This window comes from Bufo bufo, chromosome 6 (assembly GCF_905171765.1).
Source record: "Bufo bufo chromosome 6, aBufBuf1.1, whole genome shotgun sequence".
NCBI lineage: Eukaryota > Metazoa > Chordata > Amphibia > Anura > Bufonidae > Bufo > Bufo bufo.
The window spans coordinates 73,906,700-73,925,275 of NC_053394.1; the positions used below are offsets into that span (position 1 = coordinate 73,906,700).

At 45.3% G+C, this 18,576-nt stretch overlaps 1 protein-coding gene across 1 annotated transcript in view; it reads right to left on the reverse strand.

The window, feature by feature from the left end:
* Nucleotides 1-18,576, reverse strand: part of PKD2L1 (polycystin 2 like 1, transient receptor potential cation channel) — a 99,901-nt gene that overhangs the window by 24,729 nt on the left and 56,596 nt on the right. Inside the window, exons 3-5 of the mRNA XM_040438300.1 lie at nt 6,763-6,890; nt 4,013-4,266; nt 2,233-2,457 (exon numbers count right to left, since the gene is read on the reverse strand). Of these exons, the coding sequence (XP_040294234.1) occupies nt 2,233-2,457; nt 4,013-4,266; nt 6,763-6,890 (607 nt within the window). The remainder of the gene's footprint in view (nt 1-2,232; nt 2,458-4,012; nt 4,267-6,762; nt 6,891-18,576) is intronic.

Consider the following 18,576-nt stretch of genomic DNA (forward strand, 5'->3'; position numbering starts at 1 on the left):
CTGATTGGATGCGCTCACAGACAGGGATGAACGGGGGGGGGGGGGGGGGGGTCTTTAAAAAAATTTATAAATTAGGCCCTAATTAGACTAGGGTTAAACAGATGAAAGTTCCTCTTTAAGTATACATTTAGGGTAACTACAAACTCAAATTAGCATTTTTGGGGGGCTGATAAAACACCAGTATAAGCACATAGGTTTTTTTTGTTCTAGTTTTTTTTGGCCATTTGTTTGGCGTCAAGAACCTGCATAAAAAATCTGTCTAAAAAGTATAACAAGTTGGTGCAGTTTAGCGCATCTAGGGTTTCTTCTCTTTTTCTGATATGCTTGACAAAGGACGTGCTAGTTTGATCCAAAATTGTGCCACAATTCTGTCATTAAAATCTGTCTCAAAGTAAGCCAACCAATAGTTGGTATAGAGTTAGAGAAAAGTGTCTCTTCCTGCACCAGATTTATCTTCCAGACTGAGCCCCTGTGATAAATCTGGAGCAGGTCTAGACCGCCGGCCAAAGCTTACACCATCTTTAGGATTAGTAAATCTGGCCCATTGTATTTGCTGTCTTTGCCCACTAGCATTTTCTTCATAGCATTTTTTTCCCTATAAACAAGGTAATGTTAAAATACCTTAAAAAGGGTACTTTCACACTAGCGTTTTTCTTTTCCGCCATAGCGTTCCGTCCTAGGGGCTCTATACCGGAAAAGAACTGATCAGTTTAATCCCCATGCATTCTGAATAGAGAGCAATCCGTTCAGGATGCATCAGGATGTCTTCAGTTCAGTCTTTCTGACTGTTCAGGATGGAGATAATACCGCAGCATGCTACGGTTTTATCTCCGGCCAAAAAAACGGAACACTTGCCTGAATGCCGGATCCATAGGAATGTATTAGTGCCGGATCCGGCATTCAAAATACCTGCGCAGACCGAAAAAAAGGTGAAAAATAAATAAATACCGGATTCGTTTTTCCGGATGACACCAGAAAGACGGATACGGCATTTCAATGCATTTGTAAGACGGATCAGGATCCTGATTAGTCTTACTAATGCCATCAGTTGGCATACGTTTTGACGGATCCGGCAGGCAGTTCTGGCGACGGAACTGCTTGCCGGATCACTCTGCCGCAAGTGTGAAAGTACCCTAAGAGCACCAGCATGCTGCGTTTCTGAAAAGAAGCCAGAAAGACGAACACCACCGAATAATAAAGACAACAGGAGCAAAAAAAACACTTGTGTGTCCTGTGCTGCATATTTCCCATAGACCTTCAGCTAACATCTGGAGCTAGTATTTTTACCTAAAAAAAAAAATTGCACCAAAAAAGCCACTAAAAAACACAAAAGTGCAAAAAAACCTTCAGCTCTATGCGTGAAAGCAGCCTCAACCTCATTTATCAAAAGGGACGGTTAAAAAAGGTGCAAATTATCAGATGTAAAAGAGAAAACCAAACAATTCTAAAAGCAGATTTTTTAAGAGACGTGAGTCTTTTATTAAATTAGAAAATACGAGAGAACTAAAGCTCATAGACGTCCAATAATGAAAAATAGTATACTTTATTAGCTACAAAATCAATTAATAATAAATACCATAACATTTTTTATGGTATTTATTATTAATTGATTTTGTAACGAATAAAGTATACTATTTTATAAAGTAGACTATTTTTCATTATTGGACGTCTATGAGCTTTAGTTCTCTCGTATTTTCTTGTACCAATAAAAAGCTTGTCCAGTTACATATAAATGTTGGGAAGTCTGATTATATAGCCGCACTACTGTAGTGTATATTTATCCGGCAATTGACACCCATGGTTGTTTTTGTTGTTTTTTATTAAATTAGGTATAATTCTCTTCAACTGTCGTCTCCTATTTAATGGAAATCTGTCACCAGCGACCTCCCTGCCCAACTCTTTGCATAGACACTTAGCTTTGGTTCACCTGACTAAAATGCTGTTTTTCTTTTGTTGATCCGAGGCTCCGTTCCTGAGTTCTGATACTTTTTCCTAATATGCAAATGAGGCCTTTAGTGCAATGAGGGCATCACCGTTGCTCTTGTTGTACTCAAGCTCTACTCACTTCTATGCTCACAGCTAAGTGTCTGTGCAAACAGTTGGATAGGGAGACCGCTGGTGACAGATTCCCTTTAATTGGCGCAGAATACGGATAACAGCATGCTCTGCACCTAGTAGTAAACACCTAATTGTCTTTTGTTTCACATTGGATCATGTACGATGTGTACTTACCTTAAAACGCAGAATAGATTGATGTTGGCATTATACACTGAAAAGTCAATAAAAACTGCTCGAGTTCCTCTGTCCAGCCACAGGTTATTTTTGAGAGTTTGCAGAGTCTTTAACGTTGCTTGTTTTGTCAGCTGAAAATCTATGTAGTAACCTCCTCCGCTGTAAGTCGCTATTTTACCCCAGTGGGAAGAGCCTCCTAGTTCTTTCTCTGTAAAATATGTCCATCTGGCAAGAAATTTATTTTTTTAAAAGATCTGTTACTTTCCAATTTTTTATATGAATGACATAAAATTCATGTTATCTTTCCTTTCCCCTTTATTGTGGCCAAAACATATGTCCCCAAGAACACCTCCGAGGTCACATTCAGCAGTGCAATACATGTAAACTCCATTTACATAATTAGGGATCATGAACACATCTGTAAGTGTTTTGCGGTCCGCAAATTGCGGATCCTGGCCGAGTGCATGCTGGCATTTTTTTTTTTTTACTTCTGCAGAAATGTAAATGCAGAACAGAGAAGAATAGGACATGTTCTATTTTTGTTGCGGGGCCACGGAACGGTCGTGCGGATGCGGACAGTACGCGGTGTGCTGTCAGCATCTTTTGAGGCCCCATTGAAATTAATGGGTCTGCATCCAATCCGCAAAAAATGCAGATCGGATGTGGACAGAAACTACTGCCATGTTCATGAGCACTTACCAACATTTTTGTTGGTAAATTCGGGGTATTTAAGTCCAAACCCACTGGGGGGGTTACAAATGCCATGTCCATTTTTGGGCCAAGACTGGCCAAATTTGCTGTGATTGTCCCTAAAAAAAATTGGGACTTTTGGCAGCTATGCTGATTAGGGCCAAACTGTGCAGTGGGTAATTTTTACTGTATCTGAACTCACCTGAAAAAAAACCACAATGCAACAGCATTCTGCAAACCAAATAACGTACAATAATACCACAATAACGTACAATAATGGTGCTAATGCTACGCTTGTTTTATATTTGGGCCCGTCTGCCAAACGTCAAGGCGATCTCTGTCTGGATGGTCAAAACTGCTGACAGACCTCTTTTAAGGCCTCATGCACACAACTGTATCTATTTTGCTTTTTTTTTTTTTGTAGACTCATTGACTTCAATGGCTCTGTGATCCGCATTTTATGGACATATTCTATCTTTTTGGGGAACAGCCATACGGACGTGGAAAGCACATGGATGATCTGTGTGCTTTCCTCATCTGTATGTCCGTTCTGCAAAAAGATAGAACATGGCATATTTGGCCACAAAGTGTGGACCACAGACCCTCTGAAGTCAATGAGCGTTTTGCAGACTGCGAGATACATGCAGTCATGTGAATTCCCCCTAGGAGATAGCAGCTAAAGATTGTGCATGGCAGATGAGTGTGTATTCAAAGAAAGCAGCTCATATGGGCTGTAGATAGAAAGGAAAGCATACCCAAGGCTGTTTGCAGGGAGAAGACAACAGCATCCTGGACATACAGATCCATCATGTATTACTTGGATGGACACACGTCCATATGATAAAAGTCTGTGACTAAGAGCAAAATACTAAATAGTGGGAGGTGTGAAAATGAATGAAGATTGCAGTCTGAAGCTTATTTTAACTTTTTTTTATTTTGTACAGTTAACCACTAACATAAGTGAAAATTAAGTGACATTATTACATGCCTTCCCAAAGGTTGGTACAGAATAATGTGTATTACTGATAAACCAGCAGTAATGTACAGTATATGTAACAGTAATGGCATAGTACTTCAGTGTAGTACTTACGCTGTCCCATTAATTAACCCAAATGGATTTTTGTCCTCTTCGTCCTCAGAATACGTATCATAGCAGCCAAAGATATCTTCTCTAAAATCCTTATACACAACGCACGAATTGTTTTCGACTTTCAGCTGTCGCATTCGGGGGACTCCAAGCAGCAGATTTTCATAGTATATAAATGAGTTCTGAGAGTTGTCTAGAGAAGCGTTATTGTACCAATTTGTCCAGTAAAGGCCGTTAAGTAATGGTCCCTGTGCATACTGGTAGATAGAAGTGGGGAAATGGTTAGTGTTCTGATTACCCGATATAATAGAGATTTCATTGGTTATCATTATTACTGCTACCTAGTACCACATTAGTGCTGGTTACTTGGCGATACGCCTGTTATAATACAAGTGGCATTGTCCCACGATCCCCTGAGATCCCCTACAATCAGTAGAGCGCTGGTCCCAAGTGCCCACGCTCAGGCATTTATCACCTCGTATAGGTGAAAACGATTGTGGGAAAACCCCTTTATGGGTATGGCCACACGGGATGGATTAGGTGCAGATAAAAATCTGCAGCAAATAATAATCTGTGATGTGGATTTTATACTCACAGCATTCTCAATTTTTGCTGCCGATTTCCATCTTTGCACTGCAGAATCTCTGCTGCAGGAAATGTGCCCCGTGTGGCTGTAGCCTATATAACATATTGTGGGGTTTTATGCCGGTCTTTGATATCTCCTGCGCCACCAGAAGATGCATATCATTAGGCAGTCCAAGCGCCTAAACCAGGGCTGGCCAACCTGTGGCTCTCCAGCTGTTGTAAAACTACAACTCCCACCATGCCCTGCTGTAGGCTGATAGCTGTAGGCAGACTGGGCATACTGGGAGTTATAGTTTTGCAACAGCTGGAGAGCCGCAGGGTAGCCATCCCTGGCCTGAACTGAAATCTACTCTAGCCCATAGCTGGCATATATTTCAGTCATCATTTACACCATAAAATTAGTGTTAATGATGATAAATGTGCTGGGTGTATGGCCCCACCCTCACTCCGCCATGACCCTTTTTCAGAAAGTGGCAACATTTTTTAAGCGCAGTAACACTGCCATGGGAAGGGTGGGGGGGGGGGGGGGTTGATAAATTTCCTCCGGTGTGTCTCAGCTGGGTCATTTAACTGGTTGTTCAATGAAAAATATTCATCAGTTTTCAAACCAGCACCTGGATCTGAATACTTTTGTGATTGCATGTAATTGAAAATTTGGTATACTACTCTTTTTCTAATTTCTCTGTCCACCCCACTGAGGTGGACACACATGCTCAGTTCTATCCTTCAACGGCCAACAGTTGCAGCAGAAAGCACATGCCCCCTTAGAAAGGGCATGTCCCCTGATCTGTCAGATACAGACTGCAAGATACATACAGTCGTGTGAATGCCCCTAAGAGATAGCAGCATGTCTTGAAAGAAATCTAGCAGAGCAATTGGAGTGAAAAGTGGGGAGATCTCTGGATCCATGTGAGGTACAGGGCTGGTTCTAGCTTTGTTTGAAAGATATTGGCATGTACTATATGACGTCTGGTTTCCATTTTTTACATTCAACATGGGATGACCCCATTAATTGACACTAGACACCATCCTCATAGACATACTATATATTAACCAGGCTATTTTTATGTCTTCACTTTAGGATCCACACCTGACTGTGGTTAAAAAATGCTGTGCTTGACATTGGCCTTATATTAGTATGTCTATAATCATTTATAATACAGGTGTAAATATAATTTACAGGTAGTTTAAAAAGCATATACAGGTTACAATATGGTTGCTCAACATCCCATAACAAAACATATAAAACCTGACAACCAGTATGAAGTCAAAATGCATGAAAGCACTACATGAAACATTGTGTAATCTTGTGTGTACAGGACTATGAATAAGAAGTTCTCAATGTAACGAAACTTTCACCCACATGCCTTACAAAGTAACTTTTCACAAAAAGATAATAAAAACAACAGGGCATAACTAGAGATCTATGGACCTCAGAACAAAGTTTTGAAGCTGCCCCACCCCTTCACCAGCTTGCAGCTTTATGGTATGGGCTCCAGGGATGTTGTTTGGGTCTCTATTGGTAGTGCCACAGACGGTAATCACACCCACCTTGGTGCCTTACTGTATCTGAACTGCTTAGGCTAGGTTCACATGGACATTTCAATTCTGCTATAGGATAGGAACAGAATACCAGACTTACTGGATCCGTCTTTATGACAGACACCACCGGCACTCGATGGGTCCCATTCACTATAATGGAGTTCACCGGGTCCATTCCGCTGGACAAAATGTAGCTGAACACATGGGTGCTTTGGCATTTTTTTTTTGGCAGAATCTGAGACGGACTCTCTTGCCGAAACCTCTGCACCAGATGTGCATCAAGCCTATCCTAGCCTATAATTATGACAGGATGGGAATCTTTATTTATACCATGGGTGCTCTCCCGGTGGCCTCTGGCTCTTTAGTTTGTGTATTGTACAGTGGGTATAGTACACAGCTCCACATGTACTTGCTGATGTCCTATGCTTTATGGCGTAAATGTTTGATTTGGTAATGTTCAACTGTGGTTACAGGATCCCTGTTTCCACACCCATGTCTGGTCACACTGGAAAGTCTAATACAAATTTTGGCCAGGAGCCTTGAGCACACTTGAGTGTTGAGTGCCCTTACCCCATGAGTGTTATTCTAATGGGAACTGATGAAAATTATAAAATATTGGTACTCACCGACCAAAAATCTGTCATGCTGCCAATACTCTGGAATGTAACCCCAGTATCAGATGGCGTGTTCAGGAAAAGTGTAGACATGACATTAGTGTAATAGTAGGTGTTAGAGCTCGTCATCCCATACGTCACTACAAAAGAAATAGATTGTAAAGATTATTATCTCATTGTCTAAGCACAACATGTAAATATTGCTACTATTTCATATTTGATTAAATAATTTCCATAATATGGGGCGGAGTTCAGGCTGAAAGTGCCCAGGCCGCTCTGCCCTCTTCTCGCGTAGCCCCTCCCTAGCCTGTTGCTTGGCCCGTCCTGTAAGCCTCTTGCGTCATCCATTGTACTGGCTGAGATCCCGCAATGACCATTGTGGGCAGCAGCATCGCTCCATGCAGTGCGCCAGCGGGATCTCGGCCAGTAGTTTGCATTATATCATAGAAAAACAGCTCTTTCTCCACTTATCAGCCCCCTCCCGCTGCACTGATCATTCAGCCTCAATTCGCTGCTATAGACCCTGTTGCAAGAGGCAGAGAAAAGACAGTTTTTCAGCTTCACTGATTGATCAGGTTACAGCTGCTGCCCACAGTAGTCTATGAAGAGGATAAGGAGAGGAGAAAGCGAAAGGAATTTAAGTGCGATAAAGAGGCAGAGACTCTGCTGGTTACATTGTGTTTAACTGTCTCACATCAGTGCTGAATTCAGAGCTACATTGCTTAGTACTCTTTTATAATGCACTCTGTGCTGCTGCTGCTGCTGCTGCTTCTGAGAATGTGCTATTGAGATATAGGTGGAGGATCTCCTCTTCTCTGTGTGCAGTGTAAGTGAGGCATCATAGCTAGGGATGAGCGAATCGACTTAAGATTAAACATCCGAAGTAAAACTTTGTTTCAATACTTTACGGAGCGAGCGATCCGTACAGTATTAGAATGTATTGGCTCCGATGAGCCGAAGTTATTACTTTGCGAAGTCTCACTCGCTCCATACAGTATTGAAACAAAGTTTTATGCGAATCGACTTCGGATGTTTCATCATAAGTCGATTCTCTCATCCCTAATCATAGCAGTTAGTTTCTGCCCCTACTGGAGCTGAGTTTACAGCCAACTAACAATTAGGTTTAGTGCACAAGAAAAAGGAAATTGCGGCACTCACCTTCGGATGTAAAAAACTTTCTTTATTCTTCCATTGTTAAAAGCTGGGTCAGCGGAACAGCAACATAGAATGCAAATGTAAAAAATCAACAACAGACGTTTCGCGCTTGTATGCTCTTCCTCTGACCTCAGTCTCTATGTGAGTGCAATGCAGGTCTTAATACCACACCTGGTGAGGTTGTCACTCCCTATACTGGGAGGTTACTAACAGTAAAGACCGGATTGAACCACATATATCCACAGACCCTTTACACAAAAGAACGCCAAACTGATACAAAACCAACACAAAAAAACAATCTACAAAAACACTGCCATGTCCAATTTTTCATTAAGTCCCAGGGGTCCCGTCGCTCCGTAACGGAGTGTCCACCTTCCTTCTCTCCTCAGTAGTTCCCGCTCTCTCTCGCCCCCTTGTGGTGGAGGTGGCACTACCTCAACTCCTGCAAACCTCAGAATTCTACGATCTCCACCGTGGGCCTCATTCACATGTTGTATAAGACGGTTACCCCTCTGCCAGTATTTAAGGTATTTAGATGTTTACGGAACCTCTCAAACATACTGCGGATGGTTTTCCCAATATATAATCTCCCGCATATACAATATATTACATACACCACAAACTTCGTTCGGCAAGTAATCAATGTCTTCACCCTGTGCCTCAAACCCCCAAAGGACAACACGTGCCACTGGGGGTTAAAGGCACAGAACGAACAGTTCCCGGGGGGAGGGGGGGGGTAAAAGTTATCCCTTATCCATAGGGGATAACTATCAGATCAGTGGGGGTCCTGCCGCTGGGCCCCCCACAGATCACGAGAACGGGGCCTAGCTATCTCCGGAACTCCCATAGAAATGAATGGAGTGGCTGAGTGCCTGTGCGACCGGCCGCTCTGGTCATGTTAAGGGAGCTGTAAGGGGCCTGCAGGGGGTATGGGGCCCCCATTGTCACGATCATTGGGGGTCCCAGCAGTAGGACCACCCTTGATCTGATAGTTATCCCCTATCCTGTGGATAAGGGATAACTTTTACCTACCAGAATAGCCATTTAAGCTCCTATTAGACCCCACAATAATCGGGTCAATTTACAGGGACGAGCATTCATAGACCCAGCTTTTAACAATGGAAGAATAAAGAAAGTTTTTTTACATCCGAAGGTGAGTTCCGCTATTTCCTTTTTGTTGTGCACTGGATTCTTGAAGATATTGCCTGTCAATGCAGAGCACCACCAGATGTTTTATTATACATGCTTTGGTTTGCATTTGTGACGCTATCAGTAGAAGACTGTCATGACATTCACGTAGTGCCACTCAAGCTTTTTCTGCGGACTGATTAACAATTAGGTTTAGATCCTTCAAAGGAGAAATCTGCAAAAAAAATGCAAGATACAAGTCATATAATGGCCTGAAATAGTGTACACACACTACAGCTTATTTAGAAAAAAATCATCTGTAATGACAGGTATGCTCTATTACAAAGAAAGCAAGAAGGTATGTAACATGGCCATCACTTGTCTGGATTCACGCACACAGGTTTTTATCAGGTATTTTATTTTGAACAAGATTGCAGCAGCAATATGATTTCTGTGACTCCACCAGAAAACAGCAGTATTGGGTCACCAGGTGCCAGACAGCATAATCCTAAAGTTACATCCAGTGGCATAACTAGAACTGATTAGGCTCCACAGCAAATTTTTGAACCGCTCATCCCCCATTGTTCCCCTAATGCAGACCTCAGACAAAAAAAATATTCCCCTCTCGTCTTCTCCTGCGGGTGCCTCTGCTCTTCGTGCAGCACTGTGTCTAGGCACGCTCTACACTGCGACCTGATGTTGCACGCACACTACGTCCGGCCCTGAAGTTGTACTCTGCCACGAATAAGTGCAGCGCAGGCGCCCAGAAAAGAAGACTAGGCAGCAGTGAGTATAGTGCTTCTAGTTCTAGCACTAGTATTACTCACCACTCCCTGGACCCTGAAAATAAATCAATCTGTCCTACTGCCAGGCCCTGTAGCAGCCTCTTCCCCTGCTTCCATGGCAGCTACGTCCCTGGTTACATCCAAGATACTTTTCAGACTTTTCAGACTACTACATGTGAATGTTCAGTTTTTAGTAAAAGCTGATAGCATGGGTTCACTTGAGTCCCATCATAAAATGACAATGTAAAGAGGTCCTAGGTTCAAATCTGACCAAGGACAACATCTGCATTGAGTTTGTATGTTCTCCCCGTGTTTGCGTGGGTTTCCTCCGCGTGCTCTGATTTCCTCCCACACTCCAAAGACAGACTTAGGTTGTGAGCCCCATTGGGGACAGCAAGTGATGCTAATGTCTGTAAAGCACTGCGGAATATGTCATCGCTATATAAGTGGGGATAATAAATAAATAACGTGCATTATTGCTATTATTACAATCCTGTACACAGCTGTAGGCACCGTGTAAAATAATATCTTTTTTAATGTTTTATCACATAACCACATTGAAATAAATGACTGGACAAAACCAATTCTTAAACAATACAGAGGAGAAGAAACAGGTGCTTCTTCAATGCGGTGGGTCTAGCATGCAACTATATTTAGTTTGTCTGAAATGTTTGTACAGAACACAGAGTAAACTCAGTTATGTAAGTGCATTGCCAGCCACCGTTCATTACAGAAGGTTACCATTACATATGGGCGGACTGGGAACTTAAACTGGCCCTGGAAAAAAAAACTAAAAGTAAGCAAGTCCAAATTGACAGAAGGTGGGGCAACACAAGTAAGCGTGGCCAACAGAAGTAGGTGGAGCCTGCAATACTGGAGTGCAGCACAAAACACCGCCTCAACAGAAGCAAATACCACAGTGCAGCACAATATACTGCCTCAACAGAAGCAAATACCACAGTGCAGCACAAAACACCGCCTTAACAGAAGCAAATACCACAGTGCAACACAATATACTGCCTCAACAGAAGCAAATACCACAGTGCAGCACAAAACACCACCTTAACAGAAGCAAATACCACAGTGCAGCACAAAACACCGCCTCAACAGAAGCAAATACCACAGTGCAGCACAAAACACCGCCTCAACAGAAGCAAATACCACAGTGCAACACAATATACTGCCTCAACAGAGGCAAATACCACAGTGCAGCACAAAACACCGCCTTAACAGAAGCAAATACCACAGTGCAGCACAATGTACTGCCTCAACAGAAGCAAATACCACAGTGCAGCACAAAACACCACCTTAACAGAAGCAAATACCACAGTGCAGCACAAAACACTGCCTCAACAGAAGCAAATACCGCAGTGCAGCACAAAACACTGCCTCAACAGAAGCAAATACCACAGTGCAGCACAAAACACCGCCTTAACAGAAGCAAATACCACAGTGCAGCACAATACACTGCCTCAACAGAAGCAAATACCACAGTGCAGCACAAAACACCGCCTCAACAGAAGCAAATACCACAGTGCAGCACAAAACACTGCCTTAACAGAAGCAAATACCACAGTACAGCACAATATACTGCCTCAACAGAAGCAAATATCACAGTGCAGCACAAAACACCGCTTCAACAGAAGCAAATACCACAGTACAGCACAATGTACTGCCTCAACAGAAGCAAATACCACAGTACAGCACAATGTACTGCCTCAACAGAAGCAAATATCACAGTGCAGCACAATGTACTGCCTCAACAGAAGCAAATACCACAGTACAGCACAATATACTGCCTCAACAGAAGTAAATACCACAGTGCAGCACAAAACACTGCCTCAACAGAACCAAATATCACAGTGCAGCACAATGTACCGCCTCAACAGAAGCAAATACCACAGTACAGCACAATATACTGCCTCAACAGAAGTAACTACCACAGTGCAGCACAATGTACTGCCTCAACAGAAGCAAATACCACAGTGCAGCACAATGTATCGCCTCAACAGAAGCAAATACCACAGTACAGCACAAAACACTGCCTCAACAGAAGAAAATAGCACAGTGCAACACAATATACTGCCTCAACAGAAGCAAATACCACAGTGCAGCACAATGTACCGCCTCAACAGAAGCAAATACCACAGTGCAGCACAATATACTGCCTCAACACAAGCAAATACCACAGTGCAGCACAATATACTGCCTCAACACAAGCAAATACCACAGTGCAGCACAATATACTACCTCAACAGAGGCAAATACCACAGTGCAACACAATATACTGCCTCAACAGAAGCAAATATCACAGTGCAGCACAATATACTGCCTCAACAGAAGCAAATACCACAGTGCAACACAATATACTGCCTCAACAGAAGCAAATACCACAGTGAAGCACAATGTACCGTTCTATGGCTGATCCGCCCCTGCCATTACAGCAGATTGTCTCTGCTAGGTGTGCAGCATGCAAGGGGACGTAGAGAGAGACTACATGATTGAAGTATTTCAACTGAATATTCAATTTTCACTAGCATTTTAGATATTTGCAATGGCAGTTCTTAAACGGGTATTCCAGGTTTTAGTTATCAATGGCCTATTAGTATCTGATCGCTGGGGTCTGACACCCTGCAAACCTGCAGCTGTTTATGGTGCCTGAAGTCAGCAGCAGAACTACTGTGTAGTGGACGTAACTGGTTACTGCAGTGCTGCTCCCATTGAAGTGAACAGGAACAGTGCATGGTCAGGAGCAGCACAGTGCAGAGAAAATTTCCTGTGTCTAATTTCCCTTTATTCTAGGGAAGTAAAACTTAAAATGGAATAACTTTTCGGAAATGCTCAGAGTGGGTTAAGAATAATAAAACAAGCAATCATCTCAATGATCCCCCGCTGCTCCCGTTCTGATGTTTACCAGGTCACCACTGGTTTCTGCTTCTTGATCCTGTCTCGACGCACAGGAAATGCCAGGGCATGCAGAGACCAGTGGTGATCCAGTAAGCATCAGAATGGGGAGAGGTGGGAAAGCGGTGGGGTGATCGCTTGTTTCATTTTTTTTTTTAGCCTACTCTGAGCCCTTTATTAAAGGGAATCTGTCACCTGGTTTGAGAATATTCAGCTGTCACCATTGGCAGGTACAATAAACTACCTTATTTCCTGCAGTGGTCTTCTTATTCTTTTCATGGTTTGATTTTGCGCATGCCCAGTGACACTTTTGAAGCTGTTGCCCTCAGGAGTAGAGTTGAGCGGACACCTGGATGTTCGGGTTCGGGCGAACTTGAAAAAAAAGTTCGGGTTCGGGACCCGAACTTGACCCCGAACCCCATTGAAGCCAATGGGGACCCGAACTTTTGGGCACTAAAATGGCTCTAAAATAGTCCTGGAAAGGGCTAGAGGGCTGCAAAAGGCATCAAAATGTGCTTAAGAGCATGGCAACTGTTCTGCAAACAAATGTGGATAGGGAAATGACTTAAAATAACATAAAATACAGAAAAATTTTAAATAACAATCTGGATCTAGGAGTAGGAGGTTGAGGAGGCGGTGGATGGGTGTATGTGGCGGTGTAGGTTGACGTGGCGGTGTAGGTGGAAGTGGCGGTGAAGGAGGAATAGGTAGCCAACACTGATTTGTGATAATTTTTTTTTTTAAATTGGGGTATCCCCCAAAATATTGGGACATATAACAAAATAAAACTAAGAATAAGTGCACTTGAGTACAAGAATGGATGGTTGAGGCTGGTATAAATGTCTATTCTGCACAAGGTACGGACAAGTTCTGTGGGATCCATGCCTGGTTCATTTTAATAAACGTAAGCTTGTCCACATTGGCTGCGGCCTGTGATAATGCTCTCTGCCGTGCTAAACACACGTTCACACTATACACTGGCTGCCGGGCAGGTCAGCACCTCCAAGGCTGACAAAGCTTTTCCACATTTTGGCCATGCTAACCCTGCCTTCTCAGTTGCTGGTGGTGCCCCAGCTGCGTTGGCGACCTCTTCCTCCTCCTCTGCCTTTGCCTTGTGCTTCCATTGTGCCCCCGCTGTCAGGTGGGAATGCCATCATCAGTGTGCGCTTGTAGTCGCGCATCTTCCGATCAGTAACATATGTTTTCACTAAATTTAGTTCCCTGTCAGCAATGCAGAGCAGGGGTTTATTCACGGCAAAAGGGGGTTCATGTCACCCAGCAATACAACAGAGGATTTTGAGAGATTTTGGCCCCTGTCAGCAATGCAGAGCAGGGGTTCATTCACGGCAAAATGGGGTTCATGTCACCCAGCAATAGAACAGAGGATTTTGAGAGATTTAGGCCCCTGTCAGCAATGCAGAGCTGGGGTTTATTCACGGCAAAAGGGGGTTCATGTCACCCAGCAATACAACAGAGGATTTTGAGAGATTTTGGCCCCTGTCAGCAATGCAGAGCAGGGGTTCATTCACGGAAAAAGGGGGTTCATGTCACCCAGCAATACAACTGAGGATTTTGAGAGATTTAGGCTCCTGTCACCCAGGCACAGCAGGGGTTCATTCACGGCAAAAGGGGGTTCATGTCACCCAGCAATACAACAGAGGATTTTGAGATATTTAGGCCCCTGTCACCCAGGCACAGCAGGGGTTCATTCACGGAAAAAGGGGGTTCATGTCACCCAGCAATACAACAGAGGATTTTGAGAGATTTAGGCCCCTGTCACCCAGGCACAGCAGGGGTTCATTCACGGCAAAAGGGGGTTCATGTCACCCAGCAATACAACAGAGGATTTTGAGAGATTTAGGCCACTGTCACCCAGGCACAGCAGGGGTTTGTATACGCCAAAAATGGTAAAATGTCACCCGACAATTGAAAATAAGAATTTTTTCAATTTAAATGGCTCTAAAATAGTCCTTGAAAAGGCTAGAGGGATGTAAAAGGCAGTAAAATGTGCTTAAGAGCATGGCAAGTGCTCTGCAAACAAATGTGGATAGGGAAATAACTTAAAATGAAATAAAATAACTAAAAATTACAAATTATTAACCTGCAACTCAGAGAAGGAGGTGGATATGGAGTCGGAGGTTGAGGAAGCGGTGAATGTGGTGTTGTAGGTGGAGGCAGCAATAGAGGAGGAACAGGTAGCCAACAATGTTTTTTAAATTTTTTATTGGGTAGGTAGCCCCCAAAATATTGGGCCAAATAAAAAAAAAGAAAACAAAGAATCATTGCACTTGACTTGAGTACCAGAATGTATGTTTGATGGTGGTATAAATGTCTATTCTGCACAAGGTACAGACAAGTCTTGTGGGATCCAAGCCTGGTTCATTTTAATGAACGTGAGCTTGTCCACGTTGGCTGTGGACAGGCGGCTGCGTCTGTCTGTAATGACGCCTCCTGCCGTGCTAAATACACGTTTAGAGAATACACTGGCTGCAGGCAGGCCAGCACCTCCAAGGCATACATGGCAAGCTCTGGCCATGTGGACAATTTGGAGACCCAGAAGTTGAATGCGGCAGAACCATCAGTCAGTACGTGTAGTCGTGTGCACAGGTACTGTTCCACCATGTTGTTCAAATGCTGCCTCCTGCATTGTTGAGGCGAGGTGACAAAGCTTTTCCACATGTCGGCCATGCTAACCCTGCCTTCTGAGGTGCTGGCGCTCACACAGCTGCGTTGGCGACCTCTTCCTCCTCCCCTGCCTTTGCCTTGTGCTTCCACTTGTCCCCCTGCGTCAGTTGGGAATGCTCTCAGGAGCGCGTCTACCAGCGTGCGCCTGTAGTCGCGCATCTTCCGATCACGCTCCAGTGAGGGAATTAAGGACGGCACATTGTCTTTGTAACGGGGATCCAGCAGGGTGGCCACCCAGTAGTCAGCACACGTTAAAATGTGGGCAACTCTGCAGTCGTTGCGCAGGCACTGCAGCATGTAGTCGCTCATGTGTGCCAGGCTGCCCAGAGGTAAGGACAAGCTGTCCTCTGTGGGAGGCGTATCGTCTGCGTCCTCCGTATCCCCCCAGCCACGCACCAGTGATGGGCCCGAGCTGCGTTGGATGCCACCCCGCTGTGAACATGCTTCATCCCCATCCTCCTCCTCCTCGTCCTCCAGTAGTGGGCCCTGGCTGGCCAAATTTGTACCTGGCCTCTGCTGTTGCAAAAATCCTCTTTCTGTGCCACTTCTAAAAGACCGGCCTGAAAGTGTTAGAGATGACCCCTCTTCCTCCTCCTCGTCCTGGGCAACATCCTCTTCCATCATCGCCCTAAGTGTTTTCTCAAGGAGACATAGAAGTGGTATTGTAACGCTGATAACGGCGTCATCGCCACTGGCCATGTTGGTGGAGTACTCGAAACAGCGCAACAGGGCACACAGGTCTCGCATGGAGGCCCAGTCATTGGTGGTGAAGTGACGCTGTTCCGCAGTGCGACTCACCCGTGCGTGCTGCAGCTGAAACTCCACTATGGCCTGCTGCTGCTCGCACAGTCTCTCCAGCATGTGCAAGGTGGAGTTCCACCTGGTGGGCACGTCGCATATGAGGCGGTGGGCGTGAAGGCCGAAGTTACGCTGCAGCGCTGACAGGCGAGCAGCAGCAGGGTGAGAACGCCGAAAGCGCCCACAGACGGCCCGCACTTTATGCAGCAGCTCAGACATGTCGGGGAAGTTGTGAATGAATTTCTGCACCACCAAATTCAGCACATGCGCCAGGCAAGGAATGTGCGTCAAACCGGCTAGTCCCAGAGCTGAAACGAGATTTCGCCCATTATCGCACACCACCAGGCCAGGCTTGAGGCCCACTGGCAGCAACCACTCGTCGGTCTGTTGTTCTATACCCCGCCACAACTCCTGCGCAGTGTGGGGCCTGTCCCCCAAACACATCAGTTTCAGAACGGCCTGCTGACGTTTACCCCTGGCTGTGCTGAAGTTGGTGGTGAAGGTCTGTCGCTGACCGGATGAGGAGGTGGAAGAAGAGGAGGAGGAAGTCGAGTAGGAAGAGGAGGCAACAGGAGGCAAAGAATGATGCCCTGCGATCCTTGGCGGCGGAAGGACGTGCGCCAAACAGCTCTCCGCCTGGGGCCCAGCCGCCACTACATTTACCCAGTGTGCAGTTAGGGAGATATAGCGTCCCTGGCCGTGCTTACTGGTCCACGTATCTATGGTTAGGTGGACCTTGCCACAGATGGCGTTGCGCAGTGCACACTTGATTTTATCCGATACTTGGTTGTGCAGGGAGGGCACGGCTCTCCTGGAGAAGTAGTGGCGGCTGGGAACGATGTACTGTGGGACAGCAAGCGACATAAGCTGTTTGAAGCTGTCCGTCTCCACCAGCCTGAATGACAGCATTTCAAAAGCCAGCAGTTTAAAAATGCTGGCATTCAGGGCCAGGGATCGAGGGTGGCTAGGTGGGAATTTACGCTTTCTCTCAAAGGTTTGTGAGATGGAGAGCTGAACGCTTCCGTGTGACATGGTGGAGATGCTTGGTGACGGAGGTAGTGTTGTTGGTGGCACATCCTCTGTTTGCTGGGCGGCAGGTGCCAACGTTCCTCCAGAGGCGGAGGAAGAGGCCGAGGCAGCAGCAGAAGAGGGAGCAGGAGGGGCCTGAGCCCTTTCTTGGTTTTGAAGGTGCTTACTCCACTGCAGCCCGTGTCTCGCATGTAGATGCCTAGTCATGCAGGTTGTGCTAAGGTTCAGAATGTTAATGCCTCGCTTTAGGCTCTGATGGCACAGCGTGCAAACCACTCGGGTCTTGTCGTCAGCACATTGTTTGAAGAACTGCCATGCCAGGGAACTCCTTGAAGCTGCCTTTGGTGTGCTCTAACCCTGTTGACGGTGGCCAGTAGCAGGCGAACTGTTTTGGTGATGGCTGCTCTGCTTTTGCACCCTGCTCCCGCTTTTGCTACGCTGTTGGCTCAGTCTCACCACTGCCTCTTCCTCCGAACTCTGAAAGTCAGTGGCACGACCTTCATTCCATGTGGGGTCTAGGACCTCATCGTCCCCTGCATCGTCTTCCACCCAGTCTTCCTCCCTGACCTCCTTTTCGGTCTGCACACTGCAGAAAGACGCAGCAGCTGGCACCTGTGTTTTATTATCATCAGAGACGTGCTGAGGTTGTATTCCCATCTTCTCATCAGGGGTGAGAAGAGTGATTTGTGTCCGAAAACACACGATAGGGTACCTCTTTGGCGCACAAGGACGACCACAGTTTCAGGTTTTTAGGTAAAGATACTATTTATTGTTCAGTTGAATAAATAGTATCTTTACCTAAAAACCTGAAACTGTGGTCGTCCTTGTGCGCCAAAGAGGTACCCTATCGTGTGTTTTCGGACACAAATCACTCTTCTCACCCCTAACAATCCCTAGGAGTTTTTGGCAACTCCATCCAAAGGGACTGAACGGGTACCGGCAGCACGGACCTCCCTCACCCTCCCAACCTATTGTGTGTCTAAACCTGTTGTGCGCTTACACCTGCACAACACCCAAAGGTGAGCACATTTTATTTATCACGTTATCTGCGTATCATCGCTTACCACCCTATGAGCGCCTCTCCCTTTTCTCTTTTGCCATAATTGCTGCCATCTTCTCATCAGGAAACATAAGTGGTTGTGCGTCAGTGCATTCTATGTCTACCACCCCTGGGGAAGGGCTAGGTGGATGCCCTTGGGAAACCCTGCCAGCAGAGTCTTCAAACAGCATAAGAGACTGCTGCATGACTTGAGGCTCAGACAGGTTCCCTGATATGCACGGGGGTGATGTGACAGATTGATGGGCATGGGTTTCAGGCACCACCTGTGTGCTTTCTGCAGAA